The 16,305-nt window shown below is 34.0% G+C and overlaps 1 protein-coding gene across 1 annotated transcript in view; it reads right to left on the bottom strand.

Annotated features, from left to right (window-relative positions):
* Positions 1-16,305, bottom strand: part of LOC109098840 (transmembrane protein 132C-like) — a 196,338-nt gene that overhangs the window by 85,681 nt on the left and 94,352 nt on the right. Inside the window, exon 3 of the mRNA XM_042730040.1 lies at positions 11,415-11,558. Coding sequence (XP_042585974.1) covers positions 11,415-11,558 — 144 coding nt within the window. The remainder of the gene's footprint in view (positions 1-11,414; positions 11,559-16,305) is intronic.

Here is a 16,305-nt window from a genome sequence, read left to right as displayed (position 1 = left end):
TTGAGAGGTCTTTGTGTCCCAGCCTGTTGTCACGATGTTCATGTCCTCGCAAAGACGCTCCTATGTGAAAGCTTTAACACGAGCGACCTGCGTCTCGAGTCCTTTGTTGATTGGAGAGAAATTACAAAAACCATAAAAGGATATTTCACCAAAGAACTGGAAATTCTGTCATTGTTTACTTCTTCTGTCATCTTTATCATTATTTAAAGATTTCGTTTGGACAAATTTAACTACAAATGGTATCCTGAGAACTCAAAGCCAGTCAGGTAATCAGCCCAGCATGCTTTTTAACCATTCAGAACACTAACATTAAGTCTGTCATTTCACTTGATTAACCTAAAATCAGTGCTGAACTTCACATTGTCTGTGGGAGATTCACTGACTACTAGTGGTAATGTTACCTTAAATAACACCTGCTAGAATGCTATAAAAATGACTGTGCAGCACACTTTTAAAAAAGAGATAATGCTTATTTAACTGTATAATGATAATAATCATGAATTAACACAGATTTGAACTTGATGGAACCCCTAAAGGCACATAATGACGGGAAAAAATGATAGTACAAATTATAATTGAATGCTTTTTCATCCTCTGAAAAAAAAAAAAAAAAATTGTATGTTACCCCAAGAAACTTTGCATTCTTGTAAAACTCGTATTGTTTGGAAAACATACCTCAAGAAACATTGTGTTCGAAAAGATTTTCTAATGAAATAACAGATGGGAGGACAAATCATACTTCAGTAATTTGTGAGAGGACAAATTCAAAAGGGAAAGCAATAGTTTTGTATGAGAATTCAAAAGATTTGTGAGTAAACTAGTGTTAATTTCATTAATGGAAACTATGACAAAAAATATTCATTGACAGTGTTTTTTTTTCATGACTAAGGTGAGACAAAGACAAGATGACACTGGCATCATTAAACACCATGATTATTTTAACATGCAATATCACTGATGAAAAAGATGAGTAAAATGTAGTTTAAAAAATACAAACTCTCTACATACAGTACATTTTTTTCCCATATTTTCTTCAACAAAACAGAGAAAAAATACAGACCTCTACGGGTTTTCAGGCTTGGGGTTGCCAGATGTCAAGACCTTAAATCCACCTTTCAGAGCTTTTCTGTTAAAAGGACACATTTTTTTCAGCCTTGTTTTACTTTATCTTTGCAACCTGGCAACCATTTGCACACACTCTCTCTTTACTGCAGAAAAAAAAAATCACTGAAAACATGGACAAACGTTAGATGGAGTTTAGTTATCTGAGATATTCTGCTCAAATGAAAGTGTAATACAGTTTACGCTGTTTGTGGCTAAATCTATTATTTATTATTAGAAAATTCACTGTTGTACCTTTTGAGAGAAAATTTTGAGTTTTTGTAATCTACACAGTGCATTTGTATTTCTGATAATATAATAAATCAGGAAACTAGGTGAGGTCATATGAATCATGTGTGTGCTTATAGGTGAAAGTCTAATAATTCTGATGTAATTTCTCAAATTACAACAATCATGATCAGTAATTATGTTTATAATTTTGAACAAAATAATTGTGATTATCAGTATAACCATTATGCAACATGAATAAATGTGAAAGTTTAACTGGATAAAACTAGATCAAAATGCCCATACACTAAAAAACGCTGGGTTGTTTTTTCAACCCAAATGCTGGGCTGAGAACGCTGGGTAGGACGTTGGGTTGTTTTAACCCAAGTTTGGGTTGAAAATTGGTCTTGATCATAACCCAGCGGTGCTGGGTTGGGAACGCGGACGTGAAAGAGAGCATGCACGTCACATTAACTTCAGACGACGCCAGTGCGAGAAGCCACCATTTTCTCAGCGTGAAAGAAGCTAAAAGTGAGTGAAAGACATTATGGTAAGTAAAGATTCAAAATGTAAAGTTATCATTCATTGGTTATGTCCGGGAGTAGTTTGAGGTTTCATGAAAGGCGGAAATAAAAGAGCTTATATTGAAAAATACACGGACAGTTTTCGCCTCAGAAACGGAGGTCTTAATGGCCTCTTTTACTGAACGGAAGTTAACGTTTCTTTTAATATAACGTCCGTGAGTGTCTAATGTCATATTTACATTAGATTTTACAATATCTGCACTTTTTGAGGTGTTAATAGACGGTTATGTTTACGGTTACACTCATGTTAATTTGTTATCTTATTTTTCATGGTTAAACCGAATGTACGTTTTCTAAAGGAAACGGCGTTATGTAATAAAGACTAGCATAATTATTTTGAGGCTGTTGTAATTGTTAAAAGTAATGTTTTGCATGTAATATTTCAGACTTGTTGAGCTTGTCTTCATTGTGCCTGTGCCGGGAGTTAACAAACGTTACACAGAAGCCTGCTTGTGTGAGGAGGAGGCGGTTTTCTCAGCTTCTTCAGAAGAGAGGGAAAGACAGTTTTAAGGCAAGTAAACTTCATAATTCCATCATGTTATCATTTTTTACTAAGACTAAAAGAATGTTTGTTTTTGTAGATGTTTAAAAGCCAGAGACAAGATAACTTAATTCTCTTGAGACTGATCTGAGTTATTTTTAGAAAATAAATATTTCTGTTGTGTCCTGCCTGTTTACTTCACATTTTGATGCAACAACAGTATGATTACATGTTCATATTTTATTTAAAACATTGAGGTCCCTTTTTTCTTTGTCGAACTCAAACTAACTTTGGAGTTAAGGACACAGAAGCCTGCTTGTGTGAGGAGGAGGCGATTTTCTCAGCTTCTTTGGAAGAGAGTGAAAGACAGTTGTTGTTTTTTTTACTAAGAGTAAAATAATGTTTTTTGTTTTTGTAGATGTTGAAAGCCAGAGACATAGGAGAGCATCATTCTTTTGCGATTTATGCAAGTTATTTTTAGAAAATAAATGTTTCTGTTGTCTCCTGCTTGTTTACTTCACATTTCGATGCAACAACAGTGTGATCACGTGCTCATATTTCATGAAAAATGTGAAAAATGTGTTTTTCATTGCAGAACTCAAACCAACTTTGGAGTTCTCTGATTTGGAGAGTCATCATTCTTGGTCTTCCTTTATTAAAGGAATAGTTCACACAAAAAATAATTTACTTTCCCCTTATGTCATTCCAAACCTATAAGACTTTTATCTGTCTTTACAACACAAATGATTGAATGAATGAATTTTCTCATAATTTTTTGTTAATCTATTGAGAGTCTAGATAATCGGTATTTTCAATCCTCATAAATATAGAGTTATTGTAGAAGTAATCCATTCCAATATTTATATATGAATAAATCTTAAATTATATGATAGCGCACATGTATGTTCAAAAGAAAATATTGGTCTCCCAGACTAGCAATGGAGGACAAAAATTAAGAGAATATTAAATATATTTATTTGTGTTCCAAAAATCAGCAGAGTTTGTATGCGTCTGGAACAACAAGAGGGAAAGTAAATTATGACCATTTTCATTTTTTGGTGAACTAACCCTTTGAAGAGCAGCCCTCCATGTACATGAAAATTTGTGAGTTATGTGAATGTCATGTCTGTTTTAATGTTTCAGTAAAGAATTAGCTTTCTAAAAGCAATATATTTATTCAAACAATATGACATGCCCTCACACTACTGCTGCCATTATAGCATTCTAGAGCGCTGTGGTAGACAGAGACATTAAACAACCACACAAAGTGTTGAAATTACAAAACGGACTGTTTACCTATCCTTACTGATGTGGAAACACCTCTATCTGAAAATGGATAGAGTTTAATTAAATGTTTTATTTTTTCAAATGTGTTTCTCTTTTTAGGCCACTGATGAAGAACAGGCGGTGACTGGGATGAATGCTGGACAAAGAAGAGAATGTCCTTTCCCCTAAACTGATGCAACAGTGGTTTTAAAGGAGGACACTGCCCTGGATGATGTAGAAGATGTCACATGCTTTTGCTGTGCTGATGGGGCTTCTTGATGACTACATCAATTATGCTAAAGAGATTATGAAAATTGACAGTGATGCATGATCTGTATTCATGGACTATGAAACAAACTGTAAGTGTATAATTTGTAAAAACAAAATGTTAAATGCTTGTTCTGTGTTGTTTAGCAGAAATGGAGTTTACACTGTCATTCATACACATGCTCACATTCTTTCACACACTTGCGTCTGTTAAATGTTATAATATCAGTGTTAATGTTGTGTTTTATTTGCGTACTCTCATGCCAGAATAGTTTGTAAAGAACTTAACTAATTGTACAATTATTGTATAATAGTGTTTTTGTATATTTTTATACAATATATAAAATTGACCAAAAAAGTCAAATATGATCTTAAAAGTTATATTCAACAAGTTCAGTGATTTATTTATAAACTCTGTAGCCGTTAATGCCATACTTTTCTGCATTTTTTCTTACATGCATGTTACTTTTTAACTGTTTTCTCTTGTTTTTAATAAATATTTACCTTTTGATAGTTATTATTTGTGTGTAAAAGTGATTTTAAAATGAACAAGAGTTGTAGGTTTAATGACAAGCCCAATTTGGGTTCATTTTAGCCTAGCAATGTAGCAATTTTAAACCATAAAAAGCAACTCAGCATGCTGGGTTGCCAAAATAACCCAAATTGGGTTGTTTTCAACCCAGCTGTTTTTAGAGTGTACCTTTAGTCAACTCAAAACTAACAAGAAAAAAAAAAAGGTTGACTAAATATGATAACACAAAAATGGACTTCTGACACAGAACAAGCTGAACAAATTGCTGCAAAACACTAGAGAGAGTGCAAAGTTTCTCTAGAAAACACAGAAGTTTAAATATGATTTTTTCCTTCCATCTCCCATTTTTTACCATCACCATGTTCCTTTAGAGGATCAACAGGATTTACACTTATATAAAGACAAGGATACACAGTGACAATCCCATGAAAAAATAAAATAAAAAATGTGTTGTTCTTTGTTTCTTTATCAAACTGTTCTCAGTCTTTTTATTTTAATGAACACAACGGAGATTCTCAATGGATGTGTTGTTCTTTGTTTCTTTATCTATGCTGATAATAGTTAATTAATTGTACGGATAATTATAGATTAACATTTGGGACATGATAATGGGTTGTCAAATAAGAATTGAAGATTAAAGACTACCAAACAACATGAATATTATATATATATATATATATATATATATATATATATATATATATATATATATATATGTGTGTGTGTGTGTGTGTGTGTGTGTGTGTGTGTGTGTGTGCAGGGATACATATTATCTTGTAATAAATACTGCAATATTCCATAAAAAAAAGAATAGGCTATTTTGATTTCATTGTGAGTTTAACAAATCTCTTCCACTCAATTCCAATTCCATCACAGAGGTCAGGGTGAGAGATCATGAGGTGTCCTCTCAATCATATTTTCATTGCTTTTGCACTCAGAGTTTAGTCTTGAATTTGGCCATTGAAATGATGATCAGCATGTGTCTTGTTTCCCACAATTCTTTAACTTTTAAACCGTCTCTGAGCTTCAAAGGCCTGTGTAAATCCAGCTTTTCATGCAAAACCAAAGCTTCACCAAAGAGAAACTCTGTCTACAGTGAGCGTGCGTGAGGTTTCATATGTGTTTGGGACACCCCTGGCAATCTGCACTGGTGCAAGAGATGGTAAACTCTTGTTCATAACTCAATATTGCTCTGACCTTCCTCGAACAAACAAAAGTTGCCAGCGCAACAGACAGATTCAACAAACGTAGATGGCACACTACACCCTGTATAGAGCAGCAAAAGCTGCTGACTGTAGGCAAACACACCATCACAACCATTCTCTCTTCCTTTTCCTCATGTCATCCATTCCTTTCGTCTGTGTATACGTGATGCAATCTCATTTCTTCCCACTCTCTGTCTCTGTCTGTCTGACAGTAGCTCTTATTCTCCAGTAACACCTTTCATAAATGGCAGGGTGAAAGGTGCCCACCGAAGGTAATAGCACGCCTAATCAAATTTCCCCCACCAAGAAAAGAACAGGGGAATGTAATAAAGGAAACGGGGCAGGAGCCGGAGCGGATCGACCTGCCCCATCGTCCATCCACACCAGGACCATGTCCCTCCATCAATGATGAAGAGAAGAAAAAAAACTGCAAGAGAATATTGAAGAAAGCAGAAACTGGATGACAGGTCCGGCGTGGTGATGGAAACCGATCCAACACTGGAGTAATGAGAAAGAGAAGAGACGAGAGAGAAGTGAGAAAAACAGAACGGGAGAATGACAACGGGGGAAATTCACGAAAAATGAATGGTCTCTGCTGATAGTGTCATTTACTTGGAAATGCAGTCTGTGTTGGTTTAGAGCACGGTTCACTGGAGGAAATGATACAAACATGATCACAGTGCAATTTGCACACCGTAAATCCAAATTTTGCGAGTCGAGCTGGAGTTTTAGGTTACTGTATCATATCTGATACATCAGGCTTTTATAGTAATTTACTGATCATAGCATCTAAAACTCAAAAAAAAAAAAAAAAAAAAAAAATAAATAATAATGCATTTTTGAAGCGTTTCTATTAATTTCCTAATTTTTCATCGTGGACAAAAACAATAGATCCTAATAAAAATCAGCATATTAGAATGCTTTCTGAAAGATCATGTGACACTGTAGACTGGAATTAAAATTACATTTGAAAATATTTGAAATGTAAAATTACATTAAAAAATTAAATATATCAAATCTATATTAAGGTTATTTTAAATTGTAATAATATTTCACAATATTACTGTTTTTACTGTATTTCTGATCAAATAAGTGCAGACTTCTTTAAAAAACAGTAGAATTTTGAATGGTAGTGTATAATACATCACATGAAGAAAAAGTATTATAAATCTTTATTTTATATGAATAAAATGATAGTAGTAAAAAACATTTTCATTATGAAAATGAGATTTTAATGCCAGAAAAGGCTATGCACACAAAAAACGAATGTCAATTTTCACTCTTGGTTAAATATTTCATAAAACGTTTTAATTTTACCAAATCATTTTTAAATAAAAAAGAATGTGGTGGGCATTCTACATTACACTTCAATTTATTCAAAATTGAAGAAGTACTGAGTGCATTTCCCAAATGCATCTATAGCTAACTATGGTCATTAGTTCCACTGAACTCAATTGGTAATGACGGAACTTGCGACTATAGTTGCTTTTGGGAAATGCACCCCAGACATGCATTAAATATAATACATACAGCATTATATCTGGATAAACATTGTCAGTTACAATGCTCTTCTCCATCACTTGATTTTCCTTTGATTGATTACTGCTGCATTGATCAATAGACAATCTCTTTTAAATGTGTTTGTGCTGAAAAGACAATGATTTGTTCTGAATACTCAATGTGCAGTGCTATACCTGTGCAGAAAGCATCTGGTTAAACTTCATTGTGGGCGGGTAATGAATGAGACAGGTGGAGCAACTGTTAAGTAAATTAGCCCCTGGATATCTACAAAATGTGCTGGAATTTTACAGAGAATAAAAGAGTAGAAAGAAACATAAGAAACAGACAGACGGAATAGCTCAAGCAATAAGGGAAAGTGAAAAAGGAGCCAGATGAAAGAGGGAAATGGATCATACACAGTAAGCTCTGTGGTGCTTCTTTTGTCTTTAAGACGTGCCTGCGCCAGCTGGAGAGATTAGAGCTCTGGACGTCCCAATAGACCTAGATTAAAGCTAACATGCTTTATTTAGTCCTAAACTCCTGGTCTTAGATCAATGCCAGACTGGATTAAGCAGAAATTTGTCATGTGACATGACTAGGGACTCCCTATTACAAAGGCAGCTGGGTAACTCAGTTAATATTGCATTCAATTTCACAATATCAAATTAAGAAATGGTAAACTTCTGTTTGTCTGTGTGATTTTTACGTGCAAGGTTATTCTTTTATTTTCTTTTATTTTTCTTCTGGATTGATTAGACTTTGGCATGTAAGAAATGTTTAAACACAACGTTTAACAACTACTAAACATTTAGCGACTTTATATATAGAAATATGAACTGCGTGAAAAAAATTTAGTTTTTAAATGTGATAATATCACATTAAGGAAATCATGTTGTTTTTACTTTACTCACCACAATGTTGTTCCAAACCTGAGACTTTCTTTTCTTTCTTTCTTTTTTTTTCTTCTGTGGAACACAAAAGGAGAATTTGCAGAGTATATTCTGGCTGCTGTTTTCCATATAATGAAAATAAATGATGTATGAGACTGTCAAGCTCCAAAATGACAAAAGAAGCATCATAAAATTAGAAATCTACTTTAGTAGAACACTATATTCCAAATCTAATAAAAACAGCCAACATATTCTTCAAAAATCTAACCTTTTTACATGAAATAAAGAAAGTCATACAGGTTTGAAAAAACATGATGCCGAATAAATGATGAAATTTTTTACTTAAATATTCTAATAATTAAGCATGATCTACAATACCACATGTTTACATGGCAAAAACAAAAAAATATTGGACAGCGTGTTCTAATAAATACGTTTCAATAACTGACTGAGTTTGTGCCTGGAGATAAGTTCATCCATATACTTCAATACAACCTCTAAACAGCTTACAGAGAAGTGGGAGATGACGAAAAACTGCTTTGAATCTATTTATATCACTAACACTGTTGTGTTTTAGCTCATAGATACAGATTTCCCCACCTCAATCCAAGCAGCAACAATTCAAAAATTGTTTTTCGACACAAATTTAATCTTATAAAACCAGCATTATTACAGCTTCCCAAACCTACAAAGCACATCGGTAATTGTTCATTAATATTTTAGTACTTTAGTACACTGTTGTTTACACCACAGCTTAGTAGCCTGAATACACACATATTAACACAAATAAACAAACAAACCACAAAATAATAATAGTAAATAAAATAAATAAATATAGTCACATATAAACACACAGCAAGGTTATGTTTTCAAAGAAGTCTCTCATGCGCATCAAGGCTGCATTTATTTGATCAAAAATACAGTAAAAACAATTTAAAATACCTTTTTCCTGTTTTAAATACATTTTAAAATGTAAGTTATTTCTGCAATGCTAAGCTGAATTTTCAGCATCATTACTCTAGTCTTCAGAGTCACACGATCCTTTAGAAATCATTCTAATATGCTGATGTGCTGCTCAAGAATCATTTCTTATTAGTATCAAATTGTGCTGCTTAATATATTTGTGGAAACTAAGATACTTTTTTCAGGATGAACAGAAAGTTTCAAAACATTTATTGGAAATAAAAATCTTTTGTAGCATTATACATATTTTCACTGCACTTTTGATCAATATAATGCCTTTGCAGAATAAAAATATAAATTTCTTTAACAAAATTTTCATTGACCCCAAATTTTTGAACAGTATATATGTATTCATAATTTGTTGAATAAGTAAAAAAGCATTAGAACAAAGTAGAGGAAACCATCTTTCAGTATGATTATATTCTGCTTTGGTGGGGAAAAAGAGAAGGAAATAAATTACATTTCTGATACAGACAAGGTGCATACTGCTATGCAAAAGGCAAGTTTTCATTTCTGCGGTGCCACACTGAGCTTCATGATAACGCTGGGCTCAATCTTTCAAGTTTACAGACTTCCACCCAACTGCATTTAATGCGGAAAATTACACCTGTCAGTGCAGAGCCCAGTTCATTAACTCTACTTCCAGATCTGTGGAGAAATGCAATTAAGAGCATGATGACACACAAAGACTGCAAATCCACACTTAATTACGACCAGTGTGTTTTTTTCTTCTGCATCCATCAACACACTCTCCTATTTTCCAGATTAATTTGAGCATGCAAATAAGATTCGGAAATGGCCTTAACAACTTTTGGACGAAGACCCCCTTGGGTCACTGATTCAGTATTCTAATAGGAAGGAAAAAGTGTGATGTACTGTTAACTATCGGGCAAGTTTAAATGGCTAGTTCATCATGTCGTTCCAAACCAGTAAGACCTTCATTCATCTTCAGAACACAAATTAAGATATTTTTTGATAAAATCCTAGAGCTTTCTGACCATGCATTGACAGCAACACAACTGACATGTTCAAGGCCCAGAAAGGTAAGGACATAGGTAAAATAGTCCGTGTGACATCAGGGGTTCAAACGAAAACAAATTGAGTGTTACAATATTTTTTTTCCCTATTCCTACAGTATTAGAGAAACCTGTATGACAACAGTCATTATTTTTCCATTTCCGCTTGGTGACACAAGTGGAATGGAAATGAAGCATTTTGGCTTTTTGACTTCATACATTGCTCTGACAGCTTTCAACAACTTCAAAGTAAAATCTTTTCCAAAGCAAACTCTTAAGTCCATCACATGGTATTAAAATCCTTCCTTTAATAACACTGTTGATGTCCAGTTATCCTAATCCCAATATTACTATTTCATGATATTTAGACACATTAAACATTTATAGTGGCCCCAGAAGGAATTTGGACACTTTTAGAAAACTTAAATCAAACTTAAAGATGTAAAACACCAAACATGCAAAACATCAAACCCAAAGGCATCTACAAACAAATGCTGAAAGATTGTTTTTTTTTCTTCTCAGAACTAACTTCACTTTTCAGTGAAGTGCCAAGGTCATTTTAGAAGATGTGTGAAGTCAGTTCAAATAAAGGCCACTTTCTTTGATATTCTGTTCTGTAATGCAAAGATCATCTGTGCTTCTCCAATATCAGACACTTTGTCCCAGTGGAGGATTTTTATTAAAACTAAGAAAGTTAATCTTTTTTATTATCACACTGAAATTTGATATTGTTTTACCCTTGTCCCAGAGCCAGACTTTCAATCTAAAAATATAAAAATTCATTGTAAAAATATGAATTATTAACTATGATGATCAAACAAACAAACAAACAGTGACATAAACGAACCACGTCAATATTTACTGTGTAAAAATTATTTGTATGAATTTTTCAAAAACTGTGGCTGCCCTTCAATTTTGGTTTATTTTTTATGTCTCAAAACGTTTGTGTACTTGTTTACCAATGAAATAACAGTGTTAGTAAAGAGCTTGAGATGAAACCTACAGTATTAAATAAACTAGTGAGAGTGTGAAAAGTGTGTTTTAAAAAACACCCATAGTTGAAGAAATGCATACATTTTTAAGTGTGGCTTAAGTGGCCTAATTCTTTTTGAGAGATATTACAACATCACAAAGGTCCTGCTCTGTCTGCAACGAAAGAACAAAAACATCTCTAATGAGACATCTGTTTTTTTTTTCCAAATTTTGAGTGAGGACCTTATTAAATTACACAGACCACATGTACATGTTAATAGACAAAGCTGAGACCAACAACAATATCTGAAGCTCTCAAATTCTTAGACAACTGCATGCAGTTTCCATCAAGTAAATTACCAGGACAACCTTCAGTTCAAACTGAGGATGAGCTAGTTTGGTAACTGACCTCTGTCCATAGCTGGACTCCTTACGGCGACAATGAAGTGTCACAATCCTGTGACCTTCTGTTCTGACATCTTGACTAACCATCCAAAGCGTGGGGTTACTGGGTCGAGCACCAAGAAACGCCACTCCATCTTTTAACTTCACCCTGCATTATAGAGAAAGACAAAAAAAAAAAAGAGATAAACATCAATGCATTACAGTAAATACATCACAGAAGCACACATCATTCAGAAAGCTGAATGCTTTTTTAAACATTTTTGCATTACTGAGTGTTTGATTGGTTGATTCCGGCATAATATTTTAATGAACATAAGGGCCAATGCAAAAAAAAAACAAACAAACAAAAAAACAAAGCCCAGTTAAGGTATCTGTGTAGTTATAACCCTGTGATTTCCATTTCCGAACCATTCACTAATGCCAGCAGTTTAAAATAATAACACACTACTTGAATGTCAACTGTACAGACCACTTTCTGCAGGATCTATCTTTCTCTATTTCTGCATTATACTAAATGAGAGATTTATATGGAGCTGATTGAGTCCTGCTGTTGAAGTGCTTCAGTCTCTCTGTGTCTCTCTATGGCCTACACTTGACCTGCTGGAGAACAATCCACATTTGTATTGAGCATTTAACCAGACATCTGATTATAACTATTAAAAGCTTTCTTTTTTGCCAGCTCAATAGCTCTCATACTGTAGAGCCTGTAGCAGATTTTGTACGCACCACTTGAGTTGTGGATAATGTACTCAGATCTATATAGGAGCTAATATATAGACTGGAAAAGTCTGACTGTTTTAAGCAGTAGAATGAGAGATTTAAGAGATTTTCCTGAGTGAAGATTCAGCTTTCACATCAGACAGTGACTTCCTAATAACTTAAACTTACATCTCAAACAATCTGTCTACATAAAATTCACATATCTAAGTTCCAAAGGTCATTTTACCCATGACACAATAAAGAAAATATGTACAGCCATTTGTAAAGATGCCCAATACTGTGTATGCTCTGAATGAGGTGATTGTAACTAAAATGGCTTAACAAAACAAAAATTGATTTATTTAGCCATGAAATGTGGTATTTCCCCACAAAATAGATTAAAAATGGGAATCGCTTATTAGAATCACACAGACGAGAGAGAGAGAGAGAGAGAGAGAGAGAGAGAGAGAGAGAGAGAGAGAGAGAGAGAAAGGTCTTCTCTTCAGGTTTTTTAAAGAGCAATAAAGCTAAATGCCATTTTTTTCACTGTAGATAAAAATCTCTTTTGAATGATCTTATGATCAAAGATAAATGTGACATGCAGATAAACCAATAATTTATTTATTTAATTAACCAATAAAGCCAATGCTATTTTATATTTAGTTAAAAATAAAATAATAATATAATTAAAAAACACTTAAATTATACATTATAAATTCAAAATCTATATAAATTCTACAAGTGAATTTAGGCATCACAACATTATAATGTACGTTATGAAAATAGATATCAAGTTTGAGATATGTTTGGTAAAACAAATCTCAAAATGATACACATAAACATAAGTTTGAGGTCAGCGAGATTCTTTCATGTTTTTCATTGTTACGCTTACCAAAGCTGCATTTATTTAATCAGACATATAGATAAATATATACTGTAATATTGTGAAAAATTATTGCAATTTAAAATAACTGTTTTCTGTTTTATATATATTGAAATTTAATTAATTATTGGGTTGCAAAGCTGATTTTTCAGGAGCATTACTCCAGTCTTCACCGTAACATGATTCTTCAGAACTGATTTGATGCTCAAGAAACATTTCTCATTATTATCAAAGTTGTGTTGCTTAATAGTATAGTGGCAACAATTTTTTCAGGATTCTCGGATAAAAAAAAATATAAATGTTTTGTAACATTCTAAATGTTTTTTTTTTTTTTTTGGTGCTGTGCCTGCTGCTAGAGTGTACCATCACTTTCCCCAGTAAAAATAAAACGGGAACACATGGTTAACATTTACTGCATACAACAGTCTTAAGAGTCTCTATAGCGACTAGCGGGGTCCAATAATCCAATACTGTGCACACAGAAAAGAAAAAAAAAAACACATACAAAGGAATAATAGTCTAACTGAAAGAACTACTGGGGAGAAAGGCGGAGAATTTAGGCCAATTCACCCAGACACACTAGCGTGTCATCTGTAATGAAATAGCCGAGTGGATGTGAGCTTGAATAGATTCCATTCTCCCCGCGCTCTGAACCGCTCAGGGCCAGCAGAGGTAGAGAGCAACAGAGGTACAGACCGGCCACAAGCCGGTAATAGGATGACAAATGGCCGGCAAACAGCCAATCAAAAGACTCGGTTGGGGGTGGGACCACATTAGCATGTGACAGGGGGCCATAATTGACCCAGGGGAGATAACAGATGGAGAGGCACCCGAAATGAGAGAGGTCTAGCTTGGCCACACATCCCTCATTACTAGCCTCCTCTGATCCTTGCAGACCGGCCCTATGATTCATAATTGGTTTCACCGTTGGACGACAATGCGCGTTTGTTCGAGCACACAGTGCTTCATTAAATTTGTTAAAGCTGGTCTGTGAACAGATGTGGTCAGATGGAGAATAATGAGCTGAGTGATGGCAGTGCAGGACTGAGAACAGGATACATCAACAAATATGAGTGTCTTGCTAATGTTTATCTTTACTCTCCAGTCTCGAAAGACTAGGACAAAGGACAACTGCCCCTAAATCTGCGGTTGGTCTTTGACCAACATGCTGAAAGTTTAAAGAGTGGCAGATTGTGGTGTCACAGTAGATCAACTCATTACAAGAGTAACATATTCTTGGCAGAAGCATAACACCCCTGTGGCTGAACCCGAGTCTGCAGCTGATGCTTTTTGCATTTGCTACAACTCCTTTAAAAACTGTCTGCAGCTCACATATTATCAAGATACAACAACAGACAAAATAAGAACTCAGAAACCGTCAAAGTCACCCATAACAAGCCAACTATTTAGCTTTCCATGGCCTGAAAATGCTAAATGCATGCGGATTGTAAAGGACTATTTTCACATTTTTAGGTTTAATTTTTTTTTTTTAGGTTTATATAGTGCCAAATGAGCTTGATGTGCCTTACCTTTCTTAACAAGAACAAACTGTGTATAAATGTTAAGTTGAATGTGAAGAGAGAGAAAACTAGATCCCACAAGATATCAAAAATTTCTGTACAAATTCACAAACCAGTAATGTCTAATTTGCAATCAACTGACTGATATTTACTGCCATTTAATGGATTCATTGTAAAATGAATATGGTAATATATCTGATTTACAGCATTAAAATTGAGCCATGTAATATGTTTTATGTTTGGTTGGCTGCATTTTAGTTTGATGATGAATATTTTGTGATATCTAGTGAGCAAGTTAGAACTAACATGTTGTGTATGGTGCAAATTTCAGTATGCTTGACATTAATTGCATTATATAAGTCACTTTGGAACACAAGTTGCACTCTTAAGTTAAACTATTGCATTTAACAAATTTAACCTATAATACATTTCTTTATTTAATTGCAAATAACATACATGTTTTATAGATTTTAGGCCTCAGAATGTCAAATAGACTTTTTTTTACAACTTGGGTGCAGAATTGAGACACCATGAGCAAATATGGCATATTTCAAATCACAAACTACTAAGAGTCCTGCACTAACTGAGCTCAGCCATTGAGATTAATGTGAATACATAGTGTTCTGCAGGCATTATAGATCTCCTTTGGTTAGTATTGTTCAGTAAGCTGAATACATAGTGTTCTAGTTTATTTAGAATATATATTAAATTATCCTTTGGTTAGTGTTGTTATTTACTACACCAACTGAAAGCCAAAAAAAAAGCATGTTTTTCCATAGTTCTTCCATCTTGGGAGAACACATTTTTGGATAAATCTTAAAATACCATTTATACAATGGATAGTTCCGGCCCTTGATTCTGATTGGTTGAGCAGCGTTCAAAGCAGTTGTAAATTACACTACAAACATACACCTTTGTTTACTTCTGTGTGCTGCTCTGCAACCACTTTGTGGTGTTTCTGAGGAACTACATTGTTTGGTGGAAGAATACTGTTTTTATTTATGTCAATACACTTTATTTACTCTGTTTTATTCTGTGAAACCTTACTAGGTATATGGAATAACCATTTTATAAAAGCAATAAGCCCAGTGAAGCCGTGGTTTACAGTGAATTTATAACAGCTAAGGGGGTTTTAGCTTTGCATCATGCCTAACAACGCCACTTAGCTGTTATAAATTAACTTTATATTAAGTTTCACAAACAATTACAAAGAAACTGCAATGGACACGTTGTGATATGTGAAACTCCAATAATCATTTTTATAGTGTTGGTACTGCCAAAAGCTTGCTGAATATTTTCCCATTCATTCAAAAGCATCTACAGACTGATTTCAGAGGTATTTAAGGAGTGTACAAACCTTTCATGGCAAGCTTTTTTTTTGTTAGAGAAGACTGCATTTGTCACAAACACAAATAGTGCAGAAGCAGTGAAATACTGTCTCTGCAAGACCGCATAGCTCTTAAAATGTAAATTCACCTGAAGCAGAAAATAAAGTTAGGAATAAAGTTAAAGAAAAGCAGAATAAAACAGGCAACAAAAACAAAGGGAGGCTATGTGTCTATGCATATACAAACATACTGTGTAAATAAATCTAAATGAGTTCAGGCAAAACAGCATAAATTTGAAATTTGCAAAGCAATAAGTTACTAAATATATAAACAGCTACTGTATGCAACAAAGTACAGTAGTGTGAAGAGGCAGAGTTGTTAAATGTCCATTTCAGATATAAAATCTGTGTTATGTGGTACTTTCACTCCCCTGGCTGTTCTAGCTTTGATTTTGAACAGGAGGTT

This window comes from Cyprinus carpio, chromosome B8, assembly GCF_018340385.1.
Source record: "Cyprinus carpio isolate SPL01 chromosome B8, ASM1834038v1, whole genome shotgun sequence".
NCBI lineage: Eukaryota > Metazoa > Chordata > Actinopteri > Cypriniformes > Cyprinidae > Cyprinus > Cyprinus carpio.
This window is presented reverse-complemented; position numbering and strand designations above follow the sequence as displayed.